The sequence below is a fragment of the Schistocerca gregaria genome, chromosome 5 (genome assembly GCF_023897955.1).
Source record: "Schistocerca gregaria isolate iqSchGreg1 chromosome 5, iqSchGreg1.2, whole genome shotgun sequence".
Lineage (NCBI taxonomy): Eukaryota > Metazoa > Arthropoda > Insecta > Orthoptera > Acrididae > Schistocerca > Schistocerca gregaria.
This window is the reverse complement of record NC_064924.1, coordinates 195,858,651-195,876,862: the sequence shown is the minus strand read 5'-3', so window position 1 is coordinate 195,876,862 and position 18,212 is coordinate 195,858,651. Positions and strand designations below refer to the sequence as shown.

The 18,212-nt window shown below is 41.9% G+C and overlaps 1 protein-coding gene across 1 annotated transcript; it reads left to right on the top strand.

Annotated features, from left to right (window-relative positions):
* The first annotated feature begins 1,236 nt into the window (after positions 1-1,236).
* On the top strand, positions 1,237-6,614 carry LOC126272729 (chondroitin proteoglycan-2-like). Its single transcript, XM_049975787.1, has 3 exons — positions 1,237-1,295; positions 2,588-2,667; positions 5,725-6,614. The coding sequence occupies exons 1-3, from the start codon at positions 1,289-1,291 to the stop codon at positions 6,037-6,039; spliced, it is 402 nt and encodes a 133-aa protein (XP_049831744.1). The 5' UTR covers positions 1,237-1,288; the 3' UTR covers positions 6,040-6,614.
* The last annotated feature ends 11,598 nt before the right edge of the window (positions 6,615-18,212 follow it).

Here is an 18,212-nt window from a genome sequence, read left to right as displayed (position 1 = left end):
AGAGAGAGAGTGAGGGAGGGAGAGGGGGGTGGGGGAAACAACGACGTTCCACGTAGGAAGTATCCGAAAGGGACGGAAATCGGTAATGGGATATACAGTTTTATACAAAGAAATTATTACAATTTCAGAAAGAGATAAAGCTTGTTGCGACATCGGTGGTGTGGTGCTGCGGAAGATCGTCTAAAGAACATATTACCGGAACCTACTGACGAGGTTAACGGGAGGTTGTCAAGCTGAAGAACTTGGGAAAGGTATTGGTATTTTCGCTCCACGACCACATCTCGGTTCAGTCTGCCCGGGATAGAAATATGATGCTTCTGTAAATTATCAAGTTTGGCCTGACCTCCCACATTTTCCTGACGTACCTTCCAGTGGATTCTCCCTCTCTCATCGGATGAAGCAACCATTGTGTGGTGGGCATTTTCAGAATCTTGAATGATGATGAGGTGTTGTTCCAGATAGAACGCTGCTTCAGCAACCAGAGGCAAATCTCCTACAATGAAGACTGCTATTACATCATTCCTTGTAGGGAAAAATATGAGGTAGTGAAGGATAAATACATAGAGGCCTAGTACCACAACCAACTTTCAAGGTCGCAGATTCATATTTTTTCGAGCTGTTAATTAAAGGTTTATTACGGCCCATAGTGAACAGGGTCGTAACTCATATCCACTTGCGCACACGTTCACTCCGTTAGGAATTTCTTTTCCAATAATCTTTTCGCAACAGAACATTGAAGACTATCCTGCCATCCCTCCTTCTACCATTGACCTGGATGGTGAGGAGACTATCGACATAATAATACATTTTTTTAATAAGTGAGTTACATAGAACTGACGTATGTAACAGCTTGAATCTAATGTAATTCGCAGCGAGAAAGTAAATCCTGCGTAATGATAGTCATCATCTACTTTTTAACTTTGTGCAACTGCTTACCCATAAACACCGTGCTGTGTAAAGTGAGCGAGTGAGACAACGTGTCCAAGAAGACACGTACCGCTGCTGCCAAAGCAAAGCCACGCCTTTTGCGCAACCTTTTTGCGATAGCGCTGTTTTCCGCAATCACGTCAAAATTAATACACTTTGAAGTGTTATGAAGGATTAAGTAGCTTTTGATGTATTCGAATAGTAATGATAACTAAATCTTCAGTTAGAGAACGTTAAGCCTTATCTGTCGGTATCTCTGCTTCTATTTTGCTCTATCAGAATTCGTGACGCACAAAACGGGTATTTAAGCTCGCCAAAAACGAGGGAGGGTCATCCAGACGGACTGCAGAGAACGACCATCATGAGGGGTAAGTTCTCGGAGCACGCCTCCGGCAAGACGCTGTCCTAATAAGCTGTAATTAACCACCACACGATTGTACTGTTAACGCACTTTTCATTGCACAAAACTTCATAACGTACTAAAAATTTACTGGTGCTGGGTACCAACGTTTCTCGGTAATTGACTGGCGTAAGACAATATGCCTCAAATTTCGTCAAAGCTTCCGTTTACCACAAATTTGATTCCTGATATCTTGAGAAAGGCTATACTAGAATTGCCTCAAGAGAAACAGCACTTTTCAAGACTAATGTCCTCCTAACTTATATATTAACGAAGAAAGTAAGAGTTTGTTATATCGATGTTAGTGAATAATAGGCCTAGGTAGGCAGTAGGTTATTCCTGCTGCTTATGAGCTTGGACAACAAGATACTTGAGCAATACAGTAAATTTATGACATTCATATCGATGTCGACGGAAGGACTTCCTCCTATACGATGTTTCAACTTCGAACTTTGTTTTACATTAAGATTCTGGAAATGAAATATTGTTTTTGTAACACGTGGTATAGAGTCAGTTAAGTGAGCATGCATTCTGTAATAGTGGTCTGTGAATTTTTTTGTCGTGTTCGGAATATAAAAAGGTAGTTCGACAACCGATGTCATTTTTTGAATTACTATGTTACGATCACAGTCCCTAATGTAATCGGTAGCCTAGAATGCAGTGTGAGAAATAATCAGCGGGAGTGCATCGCAAACAACAGATTTACAAGGTGGTTAAAAATGTTCGCAATGGACTACAAGCAACCACCACAAGAGAGCAGCTATAATGTTTGCATTTTTTTGGAACTCATTTAGTTTTACACTCATGCGGCTAAATGTAACGATTCACCAAAGACATCAGTATTCACCGACTTTTAAGGTATTATTAATGAGCAGGTCATTGCTTTAATTAACTTCGACTTTGATCTGAGAACAGGGTTCGTTTCTGAAACAAATAACGACTGATGAGGAGACACATACACAAGCAGAACTCTCCTTCCCCGGGGCTATGTCAGTCCGTATTCTAAAGACAAGAAAATATTTCATTACATTCCATTCCGTTTTCTGTACACCATGACTGTGTGATAAACATTGATAACAACTTTTTAAATTATTCGGTACACTTCATTAGGAATTTGTTTTCATTTATAAGCAACTATCAATGGATGTAACACCTACATCTTTCTTAACGTATTGAGATCGCTCTTTGTAATTTTGCTAATACGTAATTTTGCCAGTTTGCCTTATAAGCAGCGAGACCTTAAACTTATTTCCTTTGCAGGTGTTTTCCTGATTGCAAGCTGTCTGCTGGCTTCGCTGGTGGTTGTCAGCCATGCAGCGACTCTCAGACAGCGCCATATGGTAAGAATTTTCTTCGGCAGAAACTGAGTTATCAGTCTTCTCTCACTGCCATCAACATTTTGAATGTTTCAGAACGTAAGATGTTTTTCTCTAGATTCGTCTTGATTGCACAGAACTTACTAGGTTTCTCACCTCTTTTGTAATCTAACTCGCGTGAAAACAGGGGTCTTTTGTCACAAACGAGATGTGCTTCCACAAAAATATGTAGTTAGTATGCTACTTCTGTGTTATAACCGTATACAGTGTGTTATGCGAGAATGAATCAACAGACATAGTAAGAAAACTTTGCCACATTTCACAAAGATTCAACATAACTTACACTTACGAACAGACGCAGGATGATTCAGAAACGAGAATTGTTTCCACCGAAGACGTAATTAAATTGACTTATCTCATACTGTCAGGAAGGGGTCGAATAAGAAAAGCTTTTTTTCTGTTTTGCTGAAAGTGAATATTTTTTTATCAACACATCAAACTTGGTTGTATTAAACAATTCAACAGAAAACATTTACTACAGTGAAACATGTGTCACATCTAACTGTGCTCATGTGGACTGTTGGCAACGTGAATATGACGTTGAGACGCGATAAACAGACGTTGCTAAAACAAGACATCATGTGCCGTCGGACATTGCGGTGTAATATCGCAAGAAATCTGCGGAAGCAGTTACCCGTCAGTTCCGAAGCGCTAAGTGAGGTTAGTCTGGCACTGGCTGCGCATATGAAATTAAAAACAATGGGACACAATGGTCAAACCGTTTCTCATAAGTCACACGTCTATAGTCACTACAGTCCGTCGACTGAGGTGGTCTAAGAAGTGACGAAACTGGACAGTGGATGACAGGAACGAGTGGTCTAGAGTGACGAATCAGGATAGAACCGCTGGAAGGGTTAGAGTGTGGCGAATTCCTAGAGAACATTAGCTGCAGTTACGTGTAGTACCAACAGTAAGGGACAGAGGTGGTGTTACGGTATGGGAGCGTTAATAGTTCATCCGTGATTCAGGGATGGCGTCCTTGACTATTAACCACAAAGTCCTGCGTCCCGGATTCGAACCCTGGTCATATTTTGAATAAAAATCATAAGTAATCATGGGATACGAAGTCACCCTCGTTCTACCAACGGTCTGGGGACGGGAAACTGTCCCCAAACGGCGGAAGAATCAGCAATGATCTACGGCATGAGGATGCTAAAGGCAATGGATAGTAGTGCGTTAGAGGCAGATAATGTGTTTCCACAGGACTTTTGGCCTGTTACTTAAAAAAAAAAGGATCATGATGTTCTCTCCATTGGGAAAGAGTCCGGATTACTCCCGCATTCGGATCTCAGGAGGAGATTTCCAAGGGGGAGGTGACCGTGAGTAAAAGATGGAATAACCACCGACAAGATAACTTCCTGGGAATCTCAACATGGAATTCCAGACGTCTGAACGTAGTGTTAAAGCTAGAAAATTTGAAAATAGAAATGCAAAGGCTCAATGTGTGTGTCGTGAGGGTCAGTGAAGTGAAATGGAAAGAAGATGAGAATTTCTGGTTACACTAATATACAGAATGTCAACAGCAGCAGAAAATGGTATAATGACGGTAGTATTCGTTACGAATAGTAATGTAGGGCAGAGAGTGAGTTGTGAGCTGCAGTGAACATTTTACTGTTAGGGTTGTTATCATCAGATTCAATACCAAACCTACGGCAAGAACGATAGTTCAGGTGCACATGAATATGTCGGAAGCAGAAGATGAAGAAATAGAGAAAGTATGTGAGGGTACTGAACTGGTAATTGAGTATGTCAAGGGAGACTTGACTCTAGTAGTGTTGTTGCACTGGAAAGCGGCTAAGCGCGAAGGAACAGAAATGTTGCAGGACAGTATGGGCATCATAGTAGAAATGAGAGAGAAGAAAGACTAATTCAGTTCTGCAAGAAATTTCAGATGATAATAGCGAACACTCCGTTCAAGAATCACAGGAGGAAAAGGCATACTGGGAACAGTTAAAAGATGTTGAGGTGGGCCATCCAGGGTACCCATCGTGCCCAAATCCGAGAGCCAAGCAAAACAATAGTGTGACCCACACGTTCTTGTCAAATGCCAGTTGTGCTTACAATTTCTCTCTAAGTGATACGACGATCGTGCTGAATCAATCTGTCAGCTTGTGAAACTCGGTGGTTTCTGTCCCAAGACCTCCATGTCTTTGTTTGTCACGCAGGTCAGATGTTCCCGCCTCAACATCTTACTCGCCCAACGACGCATAAGACTCAAATCTACGCACTCACCATAAACTGCTTTCATTCCCTGATGAATCTCCTTTAGGGTGAAACCTTCTGCTGTCAAGAATTCAATGACTGCACATTGCTTAAAACGCTTTGACCGACCGTCCCCTCAGGGCTCCATACTTTACACTGTAACAACACAACCGTTGAACGCTTAGACTTCCCGCCGATTGGAGCTGTAGAGAAGAGACTACGGAACAAGCCAGTATCTGCCGCATACCAATGCTGCCAACTGTTGAAGAGTTACGAAGGGGGGAGGGACAACTGTTCAGTCAACCCTCGTGCATGTGTTTCAGTCCTCCCTCTCTCTAGTGACTCTATAGTAAGTAGACTGCGACTGTGAAGGGCAGTACTAGAGACTGGCAAAGTACGTGGTTATCGATGGCTACCAACGTCGCCTTATTGAACTCAAAAAGCTTCAATGCCGCAAATGTGTTGAGATATGTGACAGGTGGCAGAGACAATACCTGATAAGCGAAGTTAATTGTACTTCAAATTCCCTAATATGTCGCAGGCTTAACGTCACTGCCACGATCATTTACAAGGTTTCTTCCGAAAAAAAAAATCAGTTTTTTTCCAAAGCCAGAGCCTTACTTTACATTTTTCATTCCATACATGAGATCCAGAATAATTTCGTACTGTCCTTCAGCTACACCTCTTAAATTTATCCACAAAAAGAGTGTCTTTGCCTTCCTGTAAGTTATGGATGTTGATCTCTGTGCTAGGAACTATCTACTTCGTCTTTATCGCTCCACTGACAGCAGCTTTCACTTACTGATTGTCCATTTTTAGTTGCTGGTAGCAAACGCGGGCTGCACAGGAGCGGGAGAGCCGTTCCCCAACCCCGAGGACTGCGGCAGCTTCCTGCAGTGCGAGGCGTCGGGCGTCGCAGCGGTCAAGCAGTGCCCCGCCAACCTGCACTTCAACGCGAAGCTCAAGGTGTGCGACTACCCGTGGTCCGCCAACTGCAAGGAGCAGGACAGCTCCTCTGCGGACAGTTCTTCTCAAGAGGGCGACGATTCCTCATCTGAAGAGGCAGACAAGGCCGTTGCTGAAGTCAGTGAGAAACTAGCAAAGAAACCAAAGGCCATTGCACTTCACGCCTAAGATTGCATTACATTTCTCAATGCGCCACGTCTGACAAAGGACTGAATGACTCACGCACTTTCAACTAGTTCACCTTTATTGTTTGGTAGTAAAAACTCACGAAAACAATTCTGTGAGAAATGCATCTCTTTCACAAACCAACAGAAAAAACACGCCGTTGATTAAGACAAGGATTATTATTATACGTCATTAGCCTTTATTTTCTGCCCTCTGAAAACTTTTTGACTTTCTGGACAAATACGTCTACGATAAAAGACGACTGTAAGAACTCTACATTTCTCTCGACCCAAGCCTTTCAAAGCGGCTACTGCTAATTTTGTTCACTTTTGACGTAACTTGGGCTGTGGAAAAAGTAGCATAGCAAGAGTAAAAGTTGTACCTAAGATATATTAATTTCGTTTGCGGTTATTTACGCGGCTGTCTTTGTCAGAAGCCAAGAAACAAGTAAATAATAAAACTATGGCCGTTATTCATGTGACACAAACAGATTGGTTGGTGTGCTAGAATGTAGCTATTAAAATTGTAATTTAGAATGTAGTGATCAGCAATTATTTGAAATAAATATGAAAAATATATTGTTTGTCTTATGTCATTACACGAATGGACTCCTCCTTTGTGTGGTCATCACGTCTTTAGCTTTTCATGCTGTATATGGTACTGAGAAACGTTTTCACCAGTTGGACTGTGAAGAAATTTCATAGACAGAATCAACTAATACTAATCATCAGAATATTGCGTTTCTTTCATTTACCAAACTATCTCTTCACATCATTGACTCCTTTAAGCTGAACTCTTTATTTTGAGAGACAACGCAGAGGAGCGTAAGTTATTTGGTTTTTAATGTATGTATATGTGATCAAACTAGCGGATACTTCATTGGTCTTAATAACAATTGCGAAAACACTGGATTTTTTTAGTATGGAAAATTTGCGGTGATATTAGAAATACGCAATATTACGAAATAGCATGTAACATTATAGAACTGGTGGGAAGGATTGCACGCTGGGTAGCTCAAAAACACTGCACAAAGTGAGGCTACCACCAAGTTATGTTCTAGTGGAATTTCTTTCTCCTCAACTCAGGATCGCCTTCGGCATTTCCTATCGCTCCCCATACTTCGTGACATAATTTCCATTATTCCTTCATTCCGAAGATCCTAAGAAGATATCAAAGTTCCTAAAGGCGAAATCGACAAAAATCATATTTCAGTATCTACATCTACATCTGTATCTACATTCATACTCCACAAGCCACCCAAAGGTGTGTGGCGGAGGGCACTTTACGTGCCACTGTCATTACCTCCCTTTTCTGTTTCAGTCGCGTATGGTTCGCGGGAAGAACGACTGTCTGAAAGCCTCCGTGCGCCTCGAATCTCTCTAATTTTACATTCGTGATCTCCACGGGAGGTATACCTCATCCAGGAACGCACCCTCTCGAAACCTGGCGAGCAAGCTACACCGCGATGCAGAGCGCCTCTCTTGCAGAGTCTGCCACTTGAGTTTCCTAAACATCTCTGTAATGCTATCACGGTTACCAAATAACCCTGTGACGAAACGCGCCGCTCTATCTCCTCCGTCAACCCGATCTGGTACGGATCCCACACTGATGAGCAATACTCAAGTATAGGTCGAACGAGTGTTTTGTAAGTCACCTCCTTTGTTGATGGACTACATTTGCTAAGGACTCTCCCAATGAATCTTAACCTGGTACCCGCCTTACCAACAATTAATTTTATATGATCATTCCACTTCAAATCGTTCCGTACGCATACTCTCAGATATTTTACAGAAGTAACTGCGCCAGTGTTTGTTCCGCTATCATATAATCATACAATAAAGGATCCTTCTTTCTATGTACCTTACATTTGTCTATGTTAAGGGTAAGTTGCCACTCCCTGCACCAAGCGCCTATCTGTTGCAGATCTTCCTGCAATTCGCTACAATTTTCTAATGCTGCAACGTCTCTGTATACTGCAGCATCATCCGCGAAAAGCCACATGGAACTTCCAACACTATCTACTAGGTCATTTATATATTTTGTGAAAAGCAATGGTCCCATAACACTCCTCTGTGGCACGCCAGAGGTTACTTTAACGTCTGTAGAAGTGCTCTCCATTGATAACTACGTGCTGTGTTCTGTTTGCAAAAAACTCTTCAATCCAGCCACACAGCTGGTCTGATATTCCGTAGGCTCTTACTTTGTTTATCAGGCGACAGTGCAGAACTGTGTCGAACGCCTTCCGGGAGTCAAGGAAACTAGCATCTACCTGGGAGCCTGTATCTAATATTTTCTGGGTCTCATGAACAAATAAAAGCGTGTTGGGACTCACACGATCGCTGTTTCCGGAATCCATGTTGACTCCTACAGAGTAGATGCTGGGTTTCCTAAAAACGACATGATACGGGAGCAAAAAACATGTTCTAAAATTCTACAACAATTTGACGTCAGCGATATAGGGGACTGGGACTACCTGTGCTCTTTTCCAATCATTTGGAATCTTCCGTGCCTCTAGAGACTTGCGGTACACGGGTGGTAGAAGGGGGGCAAGTTGTTTCTCGTTCTCTGTGTAGAATCGAATTGATTAGTTAATAGTGTCGACGTGACTTTTATGTATCTGCTGGTTAAAGAATTATAAGGGTAGGATTTGGGGAACTTCCGTCTGTGGTGGCAATACACAGTACTTTTTTCCATCAAAATTATGCAAACGGCTGAGGTGGAAGATCCTATGGTGTTGAAGCAGTGTCGATGTTTGGCCTGACGTCCGAAGTGGCCGAGCGGTTCTAGGCGCTACAGTCTGGAACCGTGCGACCGCTACGGTCGCAGGTTCGAATCCTGCCTCGGGCATGGATGTATGGGATGTCCTTAGGTTAGTTAGGTTTAAGTAGTTCTAAGTTATAGGGGACTGATGACCGCAGATGTTACGTCCCATAGTTCTCAGAGCCATTTGAACCTTTTTTTTTTTTGTTTGGCCTGATATTTTGTTACATTGTCAAGCAGGTGTTCCATCGCCACTCGACTATTTTCGTGGCTATTGTCCGATCCAGAAGGGTTGTTTACTGAGTGGGATAGGTTTTCCTTGGGCAGAATTTTGAAGGACTGCATAGTTGGTGTTTAGAGTTGTGGTTCCGGTGATGGTGATGTGTAACGGGAAAGAAGCTCCTGAAATGACACGTCTTGTACTTTATCATCAAACACGGACCCTGCAGTTCTGTTTCCTGTGTGATACTTTTAGTTGCAGGTGTAAATGTCAACTACTGGGTTTAGCACAGACAATAGCTAGTGTGAACCTGTGTTTTGAGAGAATTCGGGTTCACTTATAATGATCACCCTGTGGAATTAGGTCGCAGGCTTCTCAGGGTGAAACAATGTGTGCTTACATGACTCAGGGAAAATGCGTTTCGTTTTTTTTTTGGGCAGAAAGTGACTGACACAGTTCGATACTGCAGCAATTCCGATGTGTATAGTAGGATATGTGACTTCCTATTAGGCGATACAAATAACATTTGTTGTAGCCCCTAAATGCACAAATTTCTGCAGTGCTACCCAGGCCATTGGGCAGGTCTGGATAGCAAAACACTCAAACTGGCAAACTTTACATATTAATGGTATACGCACCCATAACTTCAACCAGGTCTCCCTTTGCGTAATGCCTACAGTGGTGAGTATGTGACACGAATTTTATGTATCCCAAGAACTCTCCCGGAAGTGCGAGTATGTGGATCTAATGGCCAGTGTATGGGAGAGCTTCCTGCAGTTCTCTAATTTCAATGCGCTTGTCAGTGATTCTTTTGGCAAGAGTGCATTAAAACCTCGACTGTTTGTCCGTATTGTCTAGTTGGGTCTTAAAAACATCTCAATCGCCATTTATTACTGATTCCCACAGGTGGATACATTTTCGAAACGTGTGAGCTGCGTGGAGGGTATTTCCAGGGCCTCATGGTCCACTTACAAGTCTGTTTGTACCTAGAGTAACATTGTGTTTGTCTTTCGTGAATCTTCCGTAACATCAGCCTCTTTTCTGTCGAATCCGCGGGGCAGAGTCCATGGTAGAGTGTAGCTGCTCCTGAAAACAATTGAAAACTGTTGATAATAGTTGCGGTTTCCATCGAGAATCGTTCAACCCAATTTTGAATGGCGTCGTGGATCTCAGTTTTCAAAACGTGTTGTGAAGCTGTTGAGTTCATTATCGACTACCCATTTGTTACGGTCGAGCATGCTATTCCAACATCACTATGGACGGCTGCTGCGTGAAAATAGCCCCACCATTCTAGGGATGTAACTTGAGAGCTTCTACCACTTTGTATGTGCCTACCAAGCTCAAAAACACAACAACAACGATGCTTGTTTGTTTTCACCTGCCTCTTTGTCTTGCGCTTGATGACCGGACGTGGAGCTGCTACACTTTGCTCTTTGTAATTTAGTCTGGTTTGGGAGTAGACTATACCCTGTCGGGAGACGAAATTCCCTGTTAGTGTCATAATACTATCAGGTATATCGTGCTTCACATGCCTAGTTTCACCTTTATCTTTCATATTTCTACGACCACTTCTCTTCCCGCTTCAGAAAAATCTGAGGACGTGCTTCTGGTTTACCCTGAAATGGATGAATTCTTCCTACGGAACCCACTGTGCATCAAATTAGAAGCTGCAGCTTGACACTAGGTGGAGATGTCGTTTAGACCACTTGAAACAGTCCTAGATGACGCGAAATAAACAGTTTAGTTTTTCTTTCAGCATGGTGCTTTGAAAATTTGGTTTTTTGGTGTTGGTGCTTTCCTGCCATTCATTTGTAACCTGACTCGAGATACAGTTTAACCTTTTACTAAAATATCGAAAGGATGATACGTATTATCCCAGGACAGGCACTTAAAAGGTACGTGCAATTTTTAGGCAAAAACCACCTTATAAGGAGATCGTGTTTTCGTGAATATTTGAGTTATATACTGTTACTACATATGGTAGTAGTGTAACCGAATGATTATTGCTACTCTTTATGTAATAATATTTTCCCCAATGTCCTAAGAACATATTCAAAAATGGTTCAAATCGCTCTGAGCACTATGGGACTTAACATCTTAGGTTATCAGTTCCCTAGAACTTAGAACTACTGAAACCTGACCAACCTAGGGACATCACACACGTCCATTCCCCAGCCAGGATTCGAACCTGCGACCGTAGCAGTCCCGCGGTTCCGGACTGCAGCGCCTAGAACCGTACGGCCACCACGGCCGGCAACAACACTTTCAATTCTGCTGTTTGCCTGCTGGTAATGTACACTAGTTTGTAACTCCTTTATACCTAATAGTCGTCTTAACTGCTGCAGTAAATTGTATAGAAATTTGGCGTCTTGGTCGGTTATTAAGGTGCCTGATGTTCTGAATTGCAGTAACCTTTGGTTGACGGTAGCCTGTGACACCAGTTCTGTCTCTTGATTTGGTACGGCGATAGTGGCCAAAAAGGTGAAAATGATCAATTATAGTTAATAAATAATCGATTCCCAGCTGGTGTTTGTGCATAGGGTCAAGTAAATCCATTCTGATCACTTAGAATTATCTATGTGTCTCAAGTAACCTTTGTATTGGGATTTCCTGACGACTATTCTCAGATCTTTGAGTATAAGAACTGCAATTCTTCACTAAACACTTTATGTCTCTTTTTCCTCATTGTTAGCCAATAATTTTCCTGCAACATTGACTTCTTTGGCACGTCATTCACCATGTCCTGCCTACAAGGGATCATGAGCCTGCCTCATTATTTCCTTTCCATAACTTTCTGGCAAAACTATGAAGCGACTACATCTTGTTTGCTTGCATACCACCCTGTCAGAGCTGAACTGCACTCTCCTAGTTAACTGCTGACGGGATGGATCAACAGGCTGAGCCGTGCACCATTCTTCCACACGCCTACCTCAATGCATTCAACAACACATGCTCTTGTAACAAGGTCTGTCTTACATCCTGCAAGACTTTGTACCACATCAGATCCAAATTCACTTAGTAATAAACCTCAGTGGGTCAAATGACTCGTTGGATCATTTATTCCAAGAAGCCATTTCAGCGCTGCGTGATCTGTTATGGCTTTAACATGCAAATATAACAACTAAAATAGGTGATACAAAACACATGCATGAGTATTCTTCTTTAGTAGTTGAATAGTTATTTCCTGCTTTATTTTTCTGTTTAGAAGGGTGAGCTATTGAATGTTATTTCCTGCCTATGTCTTGGATCAAAATACGGCCTAGAGCATCGTTGCAAGAGCTGCACGACAATATAACTGTTTTTCATAGGAAAAGCAAGTATGGGACTAGTAATCAATAATTCTTTCAATAACTCATTGTTGCTTTCAGTATGATATCCATTCGAACTTAACTCTCTTCTTTAGGAAACGCGTAAGTGTTCTTGCTACCTCAGCAAAATTTCGATGAATTTTCCATAAAAACTGCTGGCTATATGATATGCCAGTAATTCCTTTACTGTTGTAAGGGTTGGGAAATCCTCCGTGGCTTACACCAGTCGTGGGTTAGTTCATATACCTTCCCAGCTGACAATGCAGCCAAAATAACGTACCAACATGTAATACAAGGTGTCACTTTTGCAAACTAAAGGCGATTCACACCTCATGAAACACGTCAAATATCCTTTATTGATGCACCACATGCTGCTGGACTATCTTGGAGAATACAGTACTATAATCAAAGTAGACCATACATTCTTTCAGTTTGACACCCTATAGCATCTGGTCTAGTAAATTGTGGTAACCACTAAGTAAGTACATGTTGTAAAATAACAGCGCTGCCCCAGATTGTCTAAGGTCACTGTACTATTTGGCGTGGGGCAGATGTCGGTTGTTGTCCATTAGTTAGAACACCTATAGTCAAAGAAATAGCTGTCTTCTTACCATCAGTCTAAGTACTTCTTTGGAAGAATGATTGTTTTTGACCAGAGACTTGTGATTTATTATATAATTCCATAAACTCCTCCGTCGAAGGTTGTAGATGATGGGGGACAGACATATATACCGATTGCATGTTCCGGTCGACTCTAATACGTCTTGTCTGATGTGACACCTTTACCCTTAGAGTAGATGGTGTATTCTACATGGAAACACCTGTCCAACAAATCTTCTTCCAGTATTTGTTAGTTACCTATCAACGCACCTTTTGAAAGCCTCATCTTTTCCGCAGTATAATATTGTCTTCAGCAGTGGGCCCAATCTAGCTTCTGAAATGTTTTGCAAAAATGATCATGTCATATGAAACATTGGGCCAGATCCAGCTCCTCGTTTTCTGACACAGTACCTACTACGCATAAAGGAAAGTATTAATCTGCACAGCAGTTCTAAGATCATTCGAAGCAGTCTTCTCATATCTGTTAGTATTATATGTACGAAATCGAGTCTACGAAATCTTATACGTAGTGCAAATCATGACGTCTAAAGTGTTTCTTGCAACAGTTCGGTTCTTTCAGCAGCAGAATTGAGACTGAAAGATGTCCCGTCCAGATACATTACGTGCTGTTGTAGACTATGGGCCGGCCGGAGTGACCGTGCGGTTCTAGGCGCTACGGTCTGGAACCGCGTGACCGCTACGGCCCTGTCTCGGGCATGGATGTGTGTGATGTCCTTAGGTTAGTTGGGTTTAAGTAGTTCTAAGTTCTGGGGGGCTGCTGACCTCAGAAGTTAAGTCCCATAGTGCTCAGAACCATTTGAACCAAGACTGACTATGGTGTGATGTTTAACCAGGAAGTATTCACCGAAAATGACTTTCTAGCTCATGCACACGCTCGGGTAAACTTACACACAAACACACACACACACACACACACACACACACACACACACACACACACACACACGTACATGGGAATCTATCGTTACCACTCAGAAACTCGACAATGTCAAAGCAAGCGTTTGAACGGTACTACCGCACACACCACTTAGTCTGAAACGTTGGGGGACTCACATTTACGGCACCAGATACACCAGAGCTGCCGCGGATACCTTTGATCCTGCATTAGTGCTATATTACATATTGATACTTAACTTAATTTTGCGTAACTACCGCTACCTTTGTAGCTGTATAATTACAGTCTTTCCAAATAAACTTTATGAACCTTCCACAGATTTTCGGGCATCTGTTTGTACCTCTGGCGCTGGGATTCCTACGAAATCACTGAATGAGGGCCGGAGAGCCACATCTGTAACGTATGACCTCCATATCAGACATTACTCGATTCTTCCTTTTCCTAGTCACTGAGTCAATTTCAGACAAAGCTGTCGCAGTTGCTACGGCTTCATCCAAAGTTTTCAGGTATTCCACGAGCAGTTTTTGTGACTTGCCAGGTGGTAGTCCCCGCAAAAATACATCAAGTGCTTGTTGTTCTCCTTCTTGCAGTAATACCTTATTGGCACAGTCATCACCGTCAATGCATATGAATCAACACTTATTTACCTGACACAGCCTACCGAACTCTCTACTGATTTTTTATGTAGTATCAAGTTTAAGGAATTTTCTACCCATTTAACAGATTCTTCTACCTTGTTCTCACGTGCTAGGTCACGACTGACCATATTTCCATGTGAAAGTATTGCCTTAGGACAAAACTCCTTGCAGGCGGCGCAATATCGGATTAATTACGTTCAGCCACGAATGATCACATTTTGGTTCCAACTTTGATTCCGTAAGAAACTACTCTGCTCAGAGGCCGTAGACAATAAGGCAGGACAGGAACACAGCGATTGATTGTCCTTGCATATCCAGATTTCAGCCACCTCCAGTGCACTTGAGTGACTATCAATCCAAGAAACTCGCGCCAGTAAGGTCTTATTGTGACATGTAATGCCACGAGTTTGTTCGATTGTAAATCACTATTTTTAGCTGAAATCAGGATATAGAAGACTAACGGGATAGCAACTGATTGTTGTGTTCCTATACTTCGGCATATTTTGGTATGTTACCATCGGGTAATTTTGGTATTTCGTGTTCAGGAGCTATACCGTGTTGGAAGAAAAAAGCGCGCTTTTGGCTGGTGCTAAGTACAACACATCTTACCACAGCTAGCAGATAGCATATTTATTGTCAGCCAGTTGGATGGCTCGACGTGTCAGTGTTTGGTATGTCTAATGTCTTAGTTATAGCCTTACATTGACTATCTGTATATGGTTTACTGCATACCTACTACTAACCATGCTAACTTAAGAGCTTTGTAGATGTGTGTACCAAGTACTAATAGTATGCCCTTTGCAAGTTCTAATTCTGATGAAGAATTTTGTTGTTGTTACTCTGACTGCATATCGCATGCACCATCTTGTTTTTTTTAATTTAAATTCTGGTGAGTGTGCTATATTTTCTGTAGTATTATGATTTTGAACATTCATTTTGTTGAGCGTGTCATTGTATGTTTCTAGATCCGACGGTGGAGATTGTTTCATTAACAGTTAATATACCTAAATGCGCCAGTAAAAAGAACAAAATTAATTAATCCATCTTTCAAGAGACACTACGAACAATTTATCTGTCTTGGCCCATTTGTAATACTGTGTTTTTTGGATGAACAAACTACCCACTTGTGTATTGTATTTAAGTTGATGGCGAAGGAGAAACTCATGCCAATTACAGTTTGTAGACAACAGATGAGCATACTCATTGTGCTAATGAAATATATTGGAGTAGACAGTTTAATTACGGATGAATATTTTTAAATTGTCAGGTACTAATTTTCAGAGTTTGTAATATTAAGCTAACAAATTTTAAGTCATTCTGCCCATTAGTCGTCCACGTTATAGCTCTCACTGTCTAGTAGTGTAACAATGTTGGGAGATCGAAGTTAGAACATTAGTCGCTACGGGAGCTTACAGAGATGCATTTAAGGTGAGATCCACCTTAAGGTAGTGCTGCTACAGCTACACCAAAGAAGAGACGAAACCTGACCGCACCTCACTCCCGCAATCGGAATTTTACATAATATCGCCAGCATACCTTGCTGATAGAAAATTGGAAAATGTGTATTGGGGAACGCCCTAACAGCAGCTTTCAATGCTTCACTTTGCTAAGTAATCGCAATCGCCATGCACATGCAGATGCTCCTGTAGGGGCAGTGCAATATCGATGTCTTTGCTCTCTTACTTTATGTCATTTTTTAATATGTTATATTCTAAAACGTAAATTAAAATAAGCAACTTTATAGCACTACTTAACAGCTACATCTACCTTAACAACTATTTCTATGTGCCAGTCAATCTGCAAACAGCACTTTAGAGCAGACATCTACGCATTCTTAATTCCATCGTAACCTCTTTGACGGTTATCGATATTCTTCATACTGCTAAGTTATCGGCAGCGTGCTGTACCTGCAGATGGCCTTACAAGGGCAGTGTAACAGCGATGTTACTAGCTTCTTACTTTATGTTAATTACCTTTTAAATATGCTTTACAGTGAAGCGCCAAATAAACTGATACAGGCATGCGTATTCAAATACAGATATATGTAAACAGGCTGAATACGGCGCTGCGGTCGGCGACACCTGTATAAGACAAGTGCTGGCGCAGTTGTTAGATCGGTTACTGCTGCTACAATTGCAGGCTCATGATTTAAGTGAGTTTGAACTTGGTGTTATATACGGAGCACGAGCGGTGGGACATAGCAACTCCGAGGTACCGATGAAGTGAGGCTTTTCTCGTAGGACCATTTTACGAGTGTACCGTGAATATCAGAAATCTGGTAAATCGTCAAATTTCCGCAATCGTTGCACCCGGAAGAAGATCCTGCAAGAATGGGACCAACGACGACTGAAGAGAACCATTCAACGTGACCGATGTGAAACCCTTCCGCAAATTGATGCAAATTTCAATGCCGGGCCATCAACATGTGTCAGCGGGGGAACCATTCAACTAAACTTCATCGATATGGGGATTCGGAGCCGTACTCGTGTACTCTTGGTGACTGCACGACACAAGGCTTTACGCCTCGCCTAGGGCCGTCAAAGCTGACATTGGACCGTTGATGAGTCTCGTTTCAGATTGTATCGAGCAGATGGACGTGCACAGGTACGATAACCTCGTGAATCCATGGACCCTGCATGTCAGCAGGGGACTGTTCAAGCTGGTGGAGGCTCTGTAATAGTGCGAGGTGTGTGCAGTTGGAGTGATATGGATCCCCTGATACGGTTAGATACGACTCTGACAGGTGATACGTATGTAAGCATTCTGTTTGATCACCTGCATCCATTCATGTCTATTGTTCATTCCGACGGACTTCGGAAATTTCTGCAGAATTGCTAGAGTGGCTCCAGGAATACTCTTCTGCTTTTAAACTCTTCCGAAGGCCTCCAATATCCCCTGATATGAACATAATTGAGCTTATCTGGGATGCCTAGCAACGTGCTGTTCAGAAAAGATCTCCCCTCGTACTCTTGCTGATTTATGGACAGCCTTGCACGATTCGCACGATTCATAGTGTCAATTCCTTCCAGCACTACTTCAGACATTAGTCGAGTGCATGCCAAGTCGTGTTAGGCACTTTTGCGTGCTGAAGGGAGCCCTACACGATATTAGGCAGGTGTACGAGTTTCTTTGGCTCTTCAGTGTATTTTAGAGCGTAAACTTAAAATAAGTAACGTATGTCGATATTACTATTACATACCGTAAGTAAGTTGACAACAAAAATTTTTTACTCGTTGCTAAGTGTGAATTTTCTCAGGTTGAGAAATCAGACAGAGCGATCTGTTTTTCTTGGCAAAAATTTTCTAGAGTCAGTATAATTCTGTATCAAGTCTTTTGCTGTTTAGCCACACCACATTGTTGCTTCTCCAGCAGTTGACAGCATCTGGAGACTTCAGCAGTTTCTGATCCATGGATCTGTCTGCACACGTCAGCTTAGTGTACATCTTCTTTTTATTTTTATTACATTGTTCATATTTTATCTCTATGATCCTCTATGTTTGTAAGTAATCTATATTCCAGAGTGGCGTCCGATGATGATCCGCCTTTGGACTGAAACTGGTCACCAATAAAGCTTTCAAGATTCCTTTAAATCGGTTCTTTTATTTCAATACATTTTACCCTTTTCATTTCTAGTAATACTTATTTGATTTTTCTCTTTTGGATTCTGCAGGAAACTGTTAAAAGGTATAGCGATTAATCCTTTATCTACAAATCTAAATTATCTACACTTTTGC